At 39.0% G+C, this 16932-nt stretch overlaps 1 protein-coding gene across 1 annotated transcript in view; it reads left to right on the forward strand.

The window, feature by feature from the left end:
- The window catches only part of PAM (peptidylglycine alpha-amidating monooxygenase), a 135746-nt gene extending 125055 nt beyond the window's left edge, over positions 1-10691 (forward strand). The window contains exons 15-18 of the mRNA XM_029941233.1: positions 1007-1060; positions 6141-6344; positions 9164-9220; positions 9855-10691. Of these exons, the coding sequence (XP_029797093.1) occupies positions 1007-1060; positions 6141-6344; positions 9164-9220; positions 9855-10036 (497 nt within the window). The 3' untranslated portion in view covers positions 10037-10691. The remainder of the gene's footprint in view (positions 1-1006; positions 1061-6140; positions 6345-9163; positions 9221-9854) is intronic.
- Positions 10692-16932: the final 6241 nt, after the last annotated feature.

The raw sequence follows: 16932 nt of genomic DNA on the forward strand, positions 1-16932 counted from the left end.
TTGGTGACTGCTGTCTTCAGAATTGTCTTTTGAGTAGTTTTTGCAATTTTGTAATAAGTATCCAGTTACGGATGAGTGCACAGAGGTGTCTGTGGCCTATTCCACTCCAGCAACAACCTTACGTTCCCCTCCCCCACCACCTGCCTCCTCAAAGAGGAACCAAAAGGTGCGGTCAGACGGGAAAGTAAATAGAGAGGTGGATAATTCCCAATTCCAAGACTAAATCCAGGCTTTTCAGAATTTAAAAAAATGAATAAATAAATAAATACCTTTCAAGATAGAAAAAAACCCTCAGAAATCTAAATAGTATCTTCATTTTTGCAGATAGGAATATGGTCTGAGGGTCTTAGACCCTAGTGGTCAGTACTCAACAGAAATGCATGTCCAAATCACGTGGTGAGGGCTTTCAAAACACATGTGGTCAGATCCTACTCAAGATCTATAGAACGAAGAGGGTGATAATATGTGTATTTTGGAAAGGCTTCCCAGGTGGTTTTGACATATCCCTTGGTTGAGAAGCGCTGCAATAAGCATTCAGCTTTAAAAGAGAAAAACCCTTTCTGGAGTCCAGAATGCAACTGAATAATAATAAATCTTGAAAATAGTACTTTGGGAATAGTAAGACTGCCTTTGGAGGCTAAACAAATGTCTCCTGTCTTTGCATTCTATTATTTAACTAGTGAAATCCACCTGTGTAGCTAAAATGCTGGTAATGAAACATGGCAGAGTTAGTAATGAGTCTATGTCCACATAAAAACAGAACCACTTGATGTTTCAGAAATACAATATTATGAACTCCACAAGGAAAATCTCATTTTAAATATGAAGGGCTTAGAAACATTTCAGCTTTCCCTAGGAGACTATATCCAGGATTCATGGGCCTGGCCCCAAATTAGTGGTTTGTCTTAAAACTCATATTTTCTACTAAGTGAAATTAATGTCAAAATTTTCCAAATTTTTTTTGGAGATTCTGATTCTCTTTCTTCTTTGCTGTGCTATGTTACAGAAATGGAACATCGATCAGTCAAAAAGGCTGGCATTGAGGTCCCGGAAATCAAAGGTTGGTCATATTCCTCTTATGACTGTGAAACCCAAGACTATTTGTGCTGAATTATTTTATGACCCTTGATTGCACTTTAAAAATTATCAGACTAAAAATATAATCTGGTAAACTGTAACTTTTACCATGTACTGAGCCTTTAAACTTGCATGTTGCCACTGTTTTCTTTGTTAAATGGAGTGGTAATAATGAGCTCAAATTCACGGATTTCAAGTGATAGAAAGTGATTCTGAACAAGTGGGCCAGAGACATTTAGAGAGGATAAAAGTAAGTCACTTTTAGAAGTACATTAATCTCAGACAAGCGGAAAAATACCATCCAGTATCCTGGAAAAGACCTTCCTTAATGGGCTGTAGTGTAAATGAGTGAAAAAAGTATCTTTGGTGAGTTACTATTATAGGTGCCTGACAAGCTGAGCAGCTCCCTAAGCTCCAATCTGAGCACCATTTGCCCCCAAAATCTACTGAGGGCCATCTGTGTATAAGGGACTATAATGGGTTTAAGGGAAATGTAACTCTGCCAGACTTTAAGAAACTTAGAACCTATAGGGAGGGGGGGAAGGGGGAGGGAGGGGGAGGGGAGAGAGAGAGTGTGTGCATTTGCATATATACAAATAAGTATAGTTTTGGTATATACTATTAGGAATGGGAAATGGAATTTAGGTACTGGTAAGCAACCACTGGTTTAATTAGAAATCTCAGTCAAATACTAGTCTCCCTTTGCTAGGATCAGTTTCTATTTGTACATGTTATACTATCTGCAGGGTTTTGACATGGTCATGTAAAATTAAGAACTCACTAAAGGGTGCTCCTAATGTTTAAGTAGCAAAGTGATTCCATTATTAGTTGCTTTACTAGATATTCAGACTTAAACCTAGGCTTGTTTTCCTTTCTCATGAAAGCAGGTGGAAAAAGATGCAAAGAAGCAAGAACCAAGAGGGAGTCTAGGGATTTTATATAGGCAGCTAAGAGAATGTAGTCAGCTCAAGGTTGAAAGGGGTAAGATAATAATATAAAATAAGTAAATAGCAAATGTTTGGCATTTGTAGAAATTCAACCCAAGTGACTACTGAGTAGCATTCATAACCACTGAAGAGTTCCTGATCCCTTATTTTTCTACGCTTGTTACACATAGAATTATTGGTGAGTTGTTTCCCTGGAATAAATATATTATTATTATCATTAGCTATCATTTATGGAGCACAAACAATGAGGTATACAAAAATTACCAAGTGAAATCCTTACACTATGTGTAATTAGTATCCTCCCCATTTTACACATGAGGAAATTGAAGATCAGAATTACTACTAAGTGGTGGAGTTGGGGTTTAAACCACGGTTTATTTGCCACTGAAGCCTCTGCTCTTAACCACTATTCCTGTACTGCTGAGTAGAGATGAATACCACCAAAATCATTTATAATAAATTCTGCCAAGAGCTATAGGTTGGGGGTGGTTGTAGTTTACTCTGAAATCTCTGGGATTTCAAAGTGGACTCCAGCCACTTCTGTTTAAATAAATACCAGCAAAAAAAAAAATAAAAATCCTAGATTGTAGTGTTTGGATTGTTGACAGCAGCCCAACCACACTGACCTCTTCTTGCCTGGCCAATGAAGGATGAGCAGAGCTCTCCCCAGGCCATTTTCTCTTTTCTCAGTGCACACCACTGACTGCATTTGGTCAGAAAACTTCCCAGCCTTGGGGCAGAACACAGGAGTGCAGCTAGTCAATGTCATTGAAATATCTTGTCATGACAGTCCCATTTTAATAGTTAGGACTACCCAAACTCAAACACTCAAATTCAAATGAAGTCGTTCTAGTCTCTTGGACCCATATGACTCTCATGAACCTTTCTTTTTTTAAGATTGTTTTCTTACTACACCAAGGAGTATAAATCATTCTGAATCTCCAGAAGTGTGTCTTTTATCAAAATCAGAAAGCTTAATTTAACCCATCCCTTACAAAAGGGAGGGAGAAACGTCATCCCAGCTTTAGCTGCCGTGTAAATTTCCAAATCTGAGGCGCCTCTGATGACCTTCATCCGTACTGTGAATGGTCATATACCTGATGAGCAATAGCAGTGTTTCAGAACCAGTGTTGTGCTCACAGGGAGTTGCAGAGATAAGAGGACACGTGATGATAAGAAACTCAGGTAAGGCGTTTTCAAATAAAGTTGCTAGGGATAAAACAGACATCAAAATCATAGCCGTCACCCCTCGCTCCCCAAAATAAAAGACGATGACAGTGAATCAGTCTTAACATAGAAAGAAACCCTCTAGTGCAGCTAGTGTCTTAGACCTTATGGAGAACACACTATAGGGGAAACACATTACATTAAAAAATATTAATAAAAAGATGCCATCTAAAACCTTCAGCCTTCAGCTCTGTCTGAGTGGTGACTACTGGACTGCTGTATTAAGAATGTCTCTCCTTCACTGTCCAAGTTATTCCAATTCCAAGTGGCCGCTGAGCTTCTCGCCTTCTCTCAAGGGGAGAGAAACGTGTGCATGCTTGTATGTGTGAGCTCACACAAGAATGCACCGAGCCTCCCTTTCTAACTCAGGGCTTTAAAGAAGGGAAAACTTCCTATATGTCAGCTTTTCATAATTATATTTATTTCCACATATGTACAGGGATGCCAGAAGAGCTTGTTTGAAGACATTTTTGTTTAAAATGGAATACATCTGGCGTCTTACGTGATAGAAACGTGTCATATGAGGCAGCCCCTCTCTTCCACAAGCCCCAGGTTCTGAACAGTAGTAGAGCTTCTTCACTGCTCATTCATCAAAGATGCTCCAAATTAGAGAATTTAGGGTAAAGAATACAAGTGGCAGAATTTGAAATTCTTAGAATCTTAAATCATAACTATTTTTTAGACTTTTTACTCCACTTATAAAAGTTCCAGAGAAAGAACAACAATATTGCATTTCTTTTTTGGACTGGGAAATTTAAATTTATCCACCCTCTTTAAGATATAGAGTATCTTTTGAATCTAAACATACTTCAGCAGGTTCCAAAGTTAGAATGTTTGTGTATTTTTAGTGGATGCACTCGGTCTGCCAGAGGGGGTGTGGAAATCAGGAATTTCTAAAGTGTAGTGTGTGTGCCTTCGTGAGGTCATTACCTCATTCTCAGCATACCCTCAGTGAGTGCTGAACTGGTTCCGCTAGTCTGTCACCTCCTTCACAGTTCTTGTATCCTTTCCTGGAGCCCAGTCCTAGCTCTGCCTTTATGCAAAGGGAACCAGATATGAGCTGGCCCAGCATTGTCTTTGGTCCCGGTAAGCCCACTAAATGACATAAACTGCTATGTAATTAGCCTGGTTATAGTCACTTTCAAGTAGAAACAAATCCTTCTTTCAAGGCAACAAAGTCTTGACTACCAGTCTATGCCTTTGGTCTGTTTTTTAGTCCTGTCTTCTATTTATTGTTATTTTCCTGATTAAATATAGAAGGAATTTAAGTAAAACAGAACAATCTGCCTATCTTTTCTATAGTAATGAAGAAAAAGATGCAACGGTTAGTGATCAGGAAGAGTAAGAATCACACTTACCTTCCTCTTGGAAACTGAGATCGAGACAGATTAAATGTGAGCCATCTAGATGGATGAACCAATCCCTTTCCTTCTCTGCTGCTGAAGGTTCAAAGAGCCACTCCAGTGGACGAAAGAAGAGAAATCATGGTTTTCCCTTAACCGTAGTACAGAGAAGGAAACGAAGACTATGAGGCCATCTACAAAGTGGTGATACTAATCGTGCCTGCTCCCAGGCTTGGTGCAATGATTAAATGAGAACATTGCCCGACACGGTACACGTGCTCAATAGGTCTCATTGAGATTATGAAGGAGGCTGGCTCAGAACAGTGAAGCAAAAAGTTGAGACTTGCCATCTGTGTGTATCCTAAATGGTGTGTATAGTGTCTTAAGTACTTTGAGAAATGCTTCCTTGGAGAAGTCTCCAGCAAGCTACTAAGTGTGTAAACACATATTAAACATTAACCCAAAAGTTTCCTGATTATGTTGAACCAGCTATTCCTGCCATTTTGTCAAATTTTCCATGAGGCCATATGATAACACTCTGCATCACACCAAGAAACTGAAGTTCCCGAAACCTTGTGAGCATTTTGACAAAGATGACAGTAACTTCTAGACTTTGCACACTAGGGTTTTTGTACAAGTACACATAGGTGCTTCTGGAGGGCTAGAATGTTGCAAGGCTCAATCTCATTTTCAAGTGAGTAGTTGTTAAGATTCCTGAAGCGGTTTATATGGTTCAGTTGTATCAGTTCCCAAACAGTCCTTTAGGCCTGATTTCTACCCAGTTATCAGTCAATATCAGAGAATTGTTCTATAAGCTATTTTCACCAAATACAAAATCACATAAAGTGCTTCTGTGTACACTTAGGGCTTGCTAGGAACTATAGAAAAGAAACTGAAAAGGATACAGTTCTTTTTTCAGTTTGAAATCCTAGAAATAATATGTGTAACTATGCATGTGATATACCAGTAACTCATGGAACATTAACAAGATTCATAAACTAAAGATACAAGTAAACATACTTATTAAGCACCTTCTCTATGAGAAACATTCATACTCAATAATTTTATGAAGGTGTTTTTGTTTGTTTGTCATCACAGTCCTACAGATGAGGTTACTACGGCCCAGATTACTTCAGTAACTTGCCCAAAGTTACAGAGCTAATTTATATAGGAGAACTGGGTTTGCAGCCCAGATTCGTCTGACTCTAGTATGCACACCAATTATTTTCCCTGCACCATGCTGCCTATTAATTTTAACTTTGGAAAAAATGCAAAAGGAGGATATTTGTTTTGTGGAATTATGAGAAATAAAGGGCAGGATCAAACAAAAAAACAATTTGAAGGTACAAAACCATTGGGTGGAAATTACTAATCACCATACCTGCTGCCAGCTTGGTAGATTCACATATTGAAATGTGAACCCCACATGCACAGAACTCAACAAGTTCTTTATGAGCAGTTGTTGATTTGACTGGGTGGGGGGGGGGGGTTGGATTTTGGAATCTTTGAGTCAGTTGAATATTGTGAACTCTTTTTTCCCCTGAAGACTCCGAGGCAGTTGTTGAAAACAAAATGGAGAACAAACCTGCCTCCACAGAGTTGCAGAAGATGCAAGAGAAACAGAAACTGATCAAAGAGCCGGGCTTGGGAGTGCCCATTGTTCTCATTACAACCCTGCTGGTTATTCCGGTGGCTGTCCTGCTGGCCATTGCCTTATTTATTCGGTGGAAAAAATCAAAGGCCTTTGGAGGCAAGTAAAATAAGCCCTTTGAACTTGGAACCTACCTTTGATGGAGTATTTGGCCTGAGTATCCCCAAAGCTTGGTTGTGATTTTTTTCAGTGTTTTTTCTAAGTGCTCTCTACCTTTTTGGATGTTATTGTTTATGTTCCAAATATTGTCTATAGTTAGTAACACCATAGAAAAAGTATCTGAAGCCTCAGAAATTTAGATAGTTAAAATAAAACTTTTTAATACTGCCTTTTAGCAATTGATGTAAGCCCAGTTAATATCTCCATATGAAACGGTGTAGTTACATAGTCACTAGGGTCAGGAAGGAGGAGATCCTTGCTTTTAGAAGCAGGCCCAGGTCTCAAAATACCTGGTCCATTATTTGGATGTTATGTTTTCCCCTCCATGTCATGGCTTTAGCTCCTAGCCGCATGACCTTGGGCAAGTTACTTAGTCTTTCCAAGCCACAGTTTCCTCATCTATAAAGTAAAGGGATAAAATACTCACATGGTTGAATGAAGATTAAAGGAAATGATAAACATAAACCATTTATCACAGTATCTGCCACCTAGTAAGTGCTCAATTAATACCAATGACTGTGATAAACAGTCATTGGTAATAAAGTAATAAATGTCATAAGAATTCATAAAAGATACTTGTCCTTAAACCTCAACTTTCTCAGGAAATCAACTATTCCTACAATAGACCATTGGGTAGCTTTTAAATAGTCATAATTTGAGCCATCAGCCTTCCTTTACCATATAAGGCAAGGTCCAGTGCTGGAATCAGTATTTTATCAGATCATTATTATAGTATAGGAACAGGAGCTGTGTTCCTTTCAGGACATTCAGATAAACAAATAATCCAACCCACGATTCTCAGCTCTCAGGAGCAGTCCCTTGGCTGGCTTCCCAAGTCCTAAGGCAAGAGCCTACAACTGTGTCTGGGAAGGAGTCTGTGACCCAGAGTGGGAGGCAGCATTTGACCAAGAAATAGCATCTGATTCTATTCCAGGCCAAGGTGACCATGGCAGGGATTCAGTGCCCATGGCACAGCCCTGACACAGAAAACCACACAAAAACAAAAAACAGAGCATTCCACTTAATTCGTTGTGAAAGGGAATTTGTCTAGGACTTTGGTTTGCTTTTCATCTGCAATTGATAAAGCTCGCAAAAATACAGTTAACTCTTCAAAAAAAGACCTTCTTCTGAGCCCCTGTTACGGGTACGGAACTGTGGTAAGCAGGAGCAAAGATGAACACAGTGTTGTCTTCATAGAGGTAGACAGAAGCTTCAGAAGAGCAAGAATCTTACATGTTTACTTTTTTATTTATGTATCCGCAGCATAAGTCACAGTTCCTGGGGTTCAAAAAATAGTTGTTGGGGAAATGACTGAGTAAGTAAGTGGAGCTCACAGAATAGATGACACATAAAAAAGAGAGGACTCTATATAAAGGTAACAGTGGAGGGTGGTAAGTGCAGTGACGAGTAGACAGAGTATCAGGAACACGACGGGCCTGGGCCCAGGCAGTTGGGATAGTGGTAATCAGCCCGCTCTGGAAGAGGGAGTAGCTGGGGAGTTAGCGAGGCCCGCTCCCTCCTGCTCGCTGTTCAGCACATGCGACACGGCACTGCTACAGAGTAAATCCTGAGTGTACGGGAGTGTGTTGGGAAGGCAGGGACCTAAGGCAGACCATATGAAATTACCATTCTTCAATCATGGTTTATTTACAAACATTGCAGTTTTATATGGTTCCATATAACACATTTAATTCTAAAAGTGGATCAGCCTCTCACCTTTGTTCAGCATTTGTTTCAGCATTTGTTCCATTTATTCAACACTTACTTATCGCATGTCAGCTCCACATCAGACACTGTAGTAGGCACAGGATACAAAGCCAGCTAAGGGCAGTCCTGCATCCTTATAGAACTTACAATCTAATTGGTTGGCTTTCTAACAGTCTTACTCAGATTCTTCCCTTCTCGCCTATTTTTCTCCACACCCACTCTTCTACCTTTCCTCTGCCAGCTGCTTGCTAGCTTTTTCCTTGAGGCTGCCTCTACTCCCGGTTAGAGACTTCACAGGAGAGCCCCAAGCCTCACTTCCCTTAGGGGAATAGGCCTCAGGGGAAGCCAGGACAAAAAGGGCAGACGGATACAGAGCACAGGGAGAAATAAGTCCATTGGGAGTTCTGCCTCCCCATAAAGTCCATCCTTCATGGAGATGGGAAGCCCCATGGAAGAATTCAGGTAACTTTCATGACTGAAATTATCCAGTGTTTCAGGTCCTTGCCTTCAATTAAATCTTATACAAAGAAGAAATGATGTACATGAACCCAAGGCTTTCTCAAGCAGGACATGTACTGTGCTTAATAGACTAAAGCCTAAGACAAAATTCCTAAATTATAATAACCAAAGCTTCCCAAGGTAATTACAAATTCTTGGTAATTTAATTTTGTCCTAATAAAAATAATTAATATTTATTGAGCATTTACTGTGTATCTACCAGGCACTGTTCTAAACACATCACATGCAGCATCCCATTTAAACCTTGTAGATGGGTAGGAACTGTCATTGATCCCTCTTTTCACTGATGAGAAAATTGAGGCTCAGAGAAGTAATTTATTGAGACTGTAGAGCACCAAAGTCAAACCCAGCTCTGGCCATCAGATACATCATAATAATATATTGCCTCCCCCTCTTCCCCCTAGAATTGCTTACAGAAAAGACTCAGGCCTTGTTTTTAGTCATTTATGAATCCCTGATTCTGTACTGAAAGGTGAATCCATGGTTGAGGAGGGTGATTGGGACCCATTTTGAAATGTGCCATCTTTTCCTAGCAGATTCTGAACACAAACTTGAGGCAAGTTCAGGAAGAGTGCTCGGAAGACTCAGAGGTATGCCTGTGACCTTTCAGAATCCTTCACATGTGGCTCAGAGTCAACAAGCACATGTCCTTCCAGAGCAGGGAGATATTTCCTATTCTCTCTCTGAAAAGTAAACTCCTCATGTGCGGCACAGCAATGTTAAGTGCAGAATGCAAACTAAACTGAAGTGTGTGGCTCTGGCAGCACATTTCCCAATTTCGTTTTTTTTTCTACCTTGCCTTTCTATATTATCTAATTCTCTTCCCCTGCCTTTTATCGGGCTTCATTTGTCTTCAGTAAATTTTCTGTCAGTCCTGTCAGCATGTCAGTGCTTATCATAGTGAAGATGACCTTTCCATATAGTCATTGAAATGAAGAGCTCCTCGAGGGATGCCAGTTCCAGAGAGCCAGGAAAAAGCAGGAGCTGAGAAATGAATCTGACATAATCCTACACAAACACATAATGCTGGGGAGGTTTTTTCTTATTTATTTTAATAAATCTGTGCAAGTAATATCTTTCTGACTCTGTAGGGTAAGTATCTCTGTCACTTCTGTTGTTATTTCCCATCCCAACTTCTGTTTACCATTTAAGAATTTACAAGTACACCAAGAATCATTTGTGCAAACTTTACCTTGGTTCTGTGTCACTGTGTGCTTTTTCCAGGAAAGGGAAGTGGAGGCTTAAACCTTGGAAATTTCTTTGCAAGCCGGAAAGGCTACAGCCGGAAAGGGTTTGACCGCCTTAGCACCGAGGGAAGTGACCTAGAGAAAGAGGAGGATGATGGAAGTGAATCGGAAGAGGAGTATTCAGCACCTCTGCCTGCGCCCTCCCCTTCTTCCTCCTGAAGACCGGGCTTTGATTTAGGTTGATGGGATTCTCCAAGAATGCCCAATTCCTTTCCCTTTAGCACGTTTAGACTTTTGCGTATTTAATTGTAATCTGTACTAGTCTATGTGGGACTGTACACGTTTTATTTCCTTTGTTTTGATTTAGTTGGCTTCTGTTTCTAGTTGAGGAGTTTCCTACAAGTTCATAGCAGTGCCATTGTCTTTATATGAACATAGCCTAGAGGAATGAGCCTCTTCTTACATCACACTACTAATTTAATGATGGAAGCTTTGCTCTTTTACATTTTTGAGACTTTTCTGTAGTTGTAAATAACCCCATTCTCTGCTTGAACACAGTATTTTCCCAATAGCACTTCCATTGCCTATGTCTTGTCTTTGGTGCCTTTCCTGTTCAGCATTCTCAGCCTGTGGCAGTAAAGAGAAACTTTGTGCTACATGAGGACAAAGCTGCTAAATCTCCTATTTTTTTAAAATCACTAACATTATATTGCAACGAGGGAAAGAAAAAAAGTCTCTATTTAAATTCGTTTTTTAATTTTCTTCCTCAGTTGGTGTGTTTTGGGGATGTCTTATTTTTAGATGGTTACACTGTTAGAACACTATTTTCAGAATCTGAATGTAATTTGTGTAATAAAGTGTTTTCAGAGCATTAGCTGTCAGAGTATATTTTGCAATTTTTGCATATTTGCGAGGTTTTGCAGAAAACTTTTGTAATAATTACACAAACCACAGATACAGTGAAAACTACCAAGTGTCTTTAGCAGAAATGTGTTGTATTAAAATGAAGATGGTATTGTGTTATATAGCTGATATAAATTTAAAACTAGCATCAGAGTTTACATACATCTGTCAAAGGAGGCTCTCTTTTAAAATTCAAAGAGGGCTTTTGCCTATCAATCAGGAGGTAGATAATTTAATAAAAGGTGATCTAGCTAAGAGGAAACCTGTGTTTCAGATTACATATACATATGCAAATGGTCCATCAGTATAGGTTACTACTAACAGTTTTTAAAGAATAATTTCACTACAATTCCATGTATTCATGGGAATATTCATCTCTTACAGTGACTATGAATTACTTTTATAACATTTTTTTCATAATTCATCAATGTAGTTTAGTAAGAACATGATTACTTTCCTTTGTATAATAATCAGACTCTAGAACCCTTTCTTCAAAATGCCTATATTTGTAATCCAGGCATCTTCGTAGTGGCATATTAGAGATTTAATTGACTCATCATGAAAATACAGAGTGCTTTGCAAAAACAGTATATTAGAATGTCTTCCAGCTATGTTATTTAAAAAAATCTAACCTAGATTTTTTTTTCTTCTCATACTTACACCAAAGAGGATCTGCTCGAAAGATGTGTTACCTTCCATAGTCACCTTCTTGTTACAGCTTAATTTGGGCATCCTCTCCAAATAGGATCCACTTCTTTTTTAAATTCTTATGATCTTCCTTCTCAAATAAGGAATATATTTTCCTCCCTTTGCCAACTCCTCTATGCCCCTTTCAGTGCATCAGTGGTAAACATGTAAATGTAGAATGACAACACTACTCTGAGGTATATGTGCCTGTTCACGACATCGTGCATATTTTTATTTCAACATCAGAATTAGTCCAGTACCCCAAAGACACATGTTTCATAGGTTGACTTTGATGCTGTTCAAGTTTGAGGAAATTAGCTGACTTGAACTAAGGTCATCTTTTGTGGTTCAATATTTGATCATAGGTTCCATTAGCTACTTTTTATTTATTTTTATATTTTTCATAATAGTTTGTTGTCAAAGTGGTTTCCATATAACACCCAGTGCTCCTCCCAACAAGTGTCCTCCTCCATAGCCATCACCACCTTCCCCCCCCCCACTCCCCCTTCAGCCCTTGGTTCGTTTTCAGTATTCAGTAGTCTCTCATGATTTGCATCCCTATCTCTCCCCAACTCTCTTTCCCCCTTCCCCTCCCTATGGTTCTCTTAGTTTCTCCTGTCAGACCTCTGAGTGCAAACATATGGTATCTGTCCTTCTCCGCCTGACTTATTTTGCTTAGCATGATACCCTCGAGGTCCATCCACTTTGCTACAAATGGCCAGATTTCATTCTTTCTCATTGCCATGTAGTACTCCATTGTGTATATATACCACATCTTCTTGATCCACTCATCAGGTGATGGGCATTTAGGCTCTTTCCATGATTTGGCTATTGTTGAAAGTGCCACTATGAACATTGGGGTACATGTGCTCCTATGCATCAGCACTCCTGTATCCTTTGGGTAAATTTCTAGTAGTGCTGTGGCTGGGTCATAGGGGTGTTCTATTGTTAATTTTTTGAGGAACCTCCACACTGTTTTCCAGAGCGGCTGCACCAGTTTACATTCCCACCAACAGTGTAGGAGGGTGCCCGCCTCTCCACACCCTCACCAGCATCTATAGTCTCTTGATTTGTTCCTTTTAGCCACTCTGACCAGCGTGAGGTGGTATCTCAGTGTGGTTTTGATTTGTACTTCCCTGATCATTAGCTACTTTTTAAAATGTTACCTACATCTAATCTTATTCCTACACAGTTTACAATGACTAAATGGATGCAAAAAATAAATTAAAATGATAAATGATAGGTGAGAAAGAAAAATGGAGAACAAAGATAAAAATAGAAAAATTAATACAAGAATAATTCCTGTTACACCTGCTCAGGCCAAAATGTTCTAAGCTTTCTAGCAGCTCATTAAGTAAAACTTGATTAGTTACACAATTCATACATCCATTAAACATTTATAATTCCTAATTATAAGGCCAGATAAACTTGCTCCCAAGTATCTTCTGAAAGACAGCAGCAAGATGTGTGATTAAAGTCTTCAACAATATCCATGAAGTAGACAAATACATTTTGCAGGTTTGTTCTTACATATATCCCTCAATATAGCATGTGGCATTTCATGCCTCATATAAGCCAACGGCCAGGGTATTATAATCCTGTCCTAGTACACTACGCCTATTCTACTAACCTGGCTTAATTAAAGATGGTAGACTATGGTAGAAAATGAATGAACTCCATTGCCTTCAAGCAATCTCTCCACTATTGTTCTTAGCTGAACTTCATTCATTGAGACAGGTAGAGAATGCACTGCCTCGCAAGCACCTCCAGAAGTGGATCCAGTCCCTGGCTTCACAGTAAAATCCCCTGGGGAAGGTAAGAAAAAAACAGGCACTCCTTCCAGAAATCCTGATTTAGTTGGCTTACAGTAGAACATTGGTATAGGTCATGTTTTTTTTTAATTTCTCTAGGTAATTCTAATGTGCATCCACAGTTGAAAACCATTGTTTTTGAGAATTGGCTATTTTACTTTGCCAATTACTACAAGTAGATACCTATATTTTCACATAAATTATAGTTTACAGATGTTTGAAAGGGAAAATGAGGTCTGAGAGATTTTGCTTTGACCATTAATACCAAGAACTGAAGATCTTAATTGTTCAATGTTTTAAATTGGATAATTAAAATAGGTATAATTGACTTATTAAAAAGGCAAAGAGAAACAGCTAGGCTTTGATTGTTTATTACATTAAATTATGCAGAGACTATTGTTTGAGGGGAGGTAAAAGAACAGCTTTGTCACTCACTTATTTGGCCCTGAATTATCATATGCATAAAATCTTTTGTTCAGAGCTTTCTTCTGACTTTATTATAATTTTTAATATCTTAATATTTTTATTTTATTTTGAGAGAGAGAGCAGGCATGACCAAGGGAGAAGCAGAGAGTAGGAGAGAGAATCCCAAGCAGGCTCTGCACTGTCAGCATGGGGCTGACATGGAGCTACAAGGGACTCAAACTTATGAGCCATGAGATCATGACCTGGGCCAAAATCAAGAGCTGGATGCTTAACCAACTGAGCCACACAGGTACCCCATCTTCTTAGCTTAATAAATCAGTATATTATTTTTCAAAATTTCCATGTATCTTTAAACTCTCACTCAAATGTTATATAAATTGATTATTTAAGTAGCTGAATAAGGGAAGCCATAGAGTTGGTTTTAGGGCTTATTCCCCAGACTGTCACCTACCTAGTAGCTCAAAGTCAATGTCAAAGTTGATGTATCCTACAGCAATACTTCTCAGACTTCAGTAAATATAAGATTCAACTGGGGCTACTTACGGTAAGATGACTGACTGTTAGTCCCATTCTCACAGTTTCTGATTCACTATGTTGAGTTGGAGCCTAGATCTCTGCATTTAAAAAAATTTTTTTCATTTTGAGAGAGAAAGAAAGCACATATGAGTCGGGGAGAGGTGGAGAGAGAGGGAGAGAAAGAATCCCAAGCAGGCTCCGCTCTATCAGCGCAGACCAGGAAGTGGGGCTTGATTTCATGAGATCATGACCTGAGCCAAAATCAAAGCTTAACTCACTTAGCCACCCAAGCACCCCAAATCTCTGCATTTTTAAGAAGCATTCCTGGTGATTTGGATCAAGGTGTTTTATGGACCATCTACAGGAAATACGGTCCTACAGAGATTAGCTAAGCCTTAACATTATTAGGCACACAAAGCCATTTCCTCAAATATGTGGTTCCATCGAGCAAAAGGCCCAAAGCAACTCTCCTTATCACCCTCTCTCCTAGGAGAAGCCACATTCGACTTCTCTCTCAAATGGCAATGCCCTTACTGTCCTCCTAGCTTCTAGACATTTTCCCTAAACAGTCTTCCCCTATCAAACTCTTATCTCATTGGGTTATAATTAAATAAATAAGAAAGATTTTTTGGCTCACTGTCTCATAAAAGAGGATCTAGGAACACACACACACAAAATAACATCAGATCTGTCTGGCTCTCCTTGAGTCTCTCTCTCTCTCTCCCCTGCAGCTGTTTTCCTCTGAATTGGTTTCATACTCTAGAATGTTCTTTCTATGTAATATGAAAGATATCTCTGGTAGGTGTCTGAAAGAGAGAGTCTCCCCTACATTCCCCATAAAGATTCAGAAACACAGAAACACTAGTATTTTCTTCAGAAATGACAATATATTTACAAAGATATAGCCATCAGTCCTTATAGTCCACTATTTGAGGAGTGAGGAAAGTTTTCCTTGGACCTTCTATGACCTTCTATGGCCTTCTGAGCTAATCCTTAGCAAAGGGAATGGGATTATTTTTATACCACGCTAGCCCATGCATGAAGCTTGATGGGATGAACTTTCCTTAAGTCCCATGGCTCCCAAAGAGAAGTGCTAGACACTGAAACAAAATTTAGATAGGAGAGATAAAAGAAAACGGTTGCTAAGGAGGCAACCAACAATTCACAACAGGCTAGCTGTAATCTAAATTTAGAGAATAAAATCCATTTATCAATAGATACCTGCTAAGCTCCCCAAACCTCAAATAGCTCACAATATTGAGGAGGGGGAAAGCATAAAATCATTGTATTAAACTCAATGATTAAAGTAGAGGAACGAACGTGACAGAGTTTGTAGCCAGGGATCATAGAAGATATATGTTAGGGGCGCCTGGGTGGCTCAGTCGGTTAAGCACCTACTTCAGCTCAGGTTGTGATCTCATGGTTCATGAGTTCAAGCCCCGCGTCAGGCTCTACGCTGGCTGGCAGCTCAGAGCCTGGAGCCTGCTTTGGATTCAGTGTCTTCGTCTCTCTGCCCCTCCCCCACTCACACTCTGTCCCTCTCTCTGTCAGAAATAAAATAAACATTAAAAAAAATGTTAAGGTATATGTTAATACTCAAAAAGGCATTTAATAGAAAAAAATTAAATAGAAGTTGTTGGTAGGCAAAAATTCTGCATAGTTCTCCAATAACTAACTTGCTTTTTAATCACTTTAAGGCTTCTCTAAAAATCAAATATTGCATAGTTTGTTCAATAAGTAGTTGATACTCTTCAAAAAAGAATATAATTGCAGAGTACCAACAAGTTATCTAATAAAAATTACAAAAGCAAAAGTTCTAGGTGACAGTGGAAAGTATGTTCTGAAACAAAGGCTGCAAAATTGTCTGAAAAGAGTCTGAATTCCAGATCAAAGCTTAAAAAACATTTTAGTGTCATTTTCCCATGTGTATATGACAACATTTAAACTCTAAATCATGTTAGTTTTCTTAAAATATCTAGTGTATCCCTTTCATTATTTAGATAGATTAGAATAAATATGTGCATTCTAATTAAATAAATAGATAATAGGTCAATTAATGATTGACAGACTGACAGTCATAGCAGGAAGGAGTGAAAGAGGGACAGAGGGAGAGATGAAGGTGACATCTACATACATAGATTTCTCATCAAGAGTTCTTGAGGGTAGTTATTACCAGTGTAGTGAATGGCTGACATCTGGTGGTAAAACAGTGGAAATTTGCATAGATTTCTGCACTCCTAAAAGAGGGGCTATTCAGTGAATGATGTCTGTGTCTACAAGAAAGAACAACAACTTAAAATGCTACTACTCATCCAGTTTTTATGTTTACATCATGCCATACATCCAGGTATTTGAAAAGATCTGGAACATCAGGTGTCACAGATCCTGACGTATCCATGTCCTCTTTGCCAGTGCAGTCACCAGAGAACAGAAAACCATGAAATTGTTTGGCTATTTTTTTTTAACATGAGCACTTAAGGAGGCAAAAATAAACATATATAATGTCTTTCAAAATCATTTTCTTATTTTTAAGAAATAAGAGAAAATTAAAATTTGGTTCATAAAAGTAAAAATGTTGGGGGCTTGGTATTGATCCCTGGGAAAGAAGATGCAGCCAGGGATTAAGCCAAAGGCCATGACATCACTGGCAAGGAGATTACTGATGTAGACTTGATCTGAAAATTGGCTGAACTGTGCACAGGGCTATGGGACTTGTTCATCTTCCACAGCTTCAGGGGAGGCACCAGCTCTGGGTTTCTGCCTCTGCTCATG

Source organism: Suricata suricatta, chromosome 6, assembly GCF_006229205.1.
Source record: "Suricata suricatta isolate VVHF042 chromosome 6, meerkat_22Aug2017_6uvM2_HiC, whole genome shotgun sequence".
Taxonomy (NCBI): domain Eukaryota; kingdom Metazoa; phylum Chordata; class Mammalia; order Carnivora; family Herpestidae; genus Suricata; species Suricata suricatta.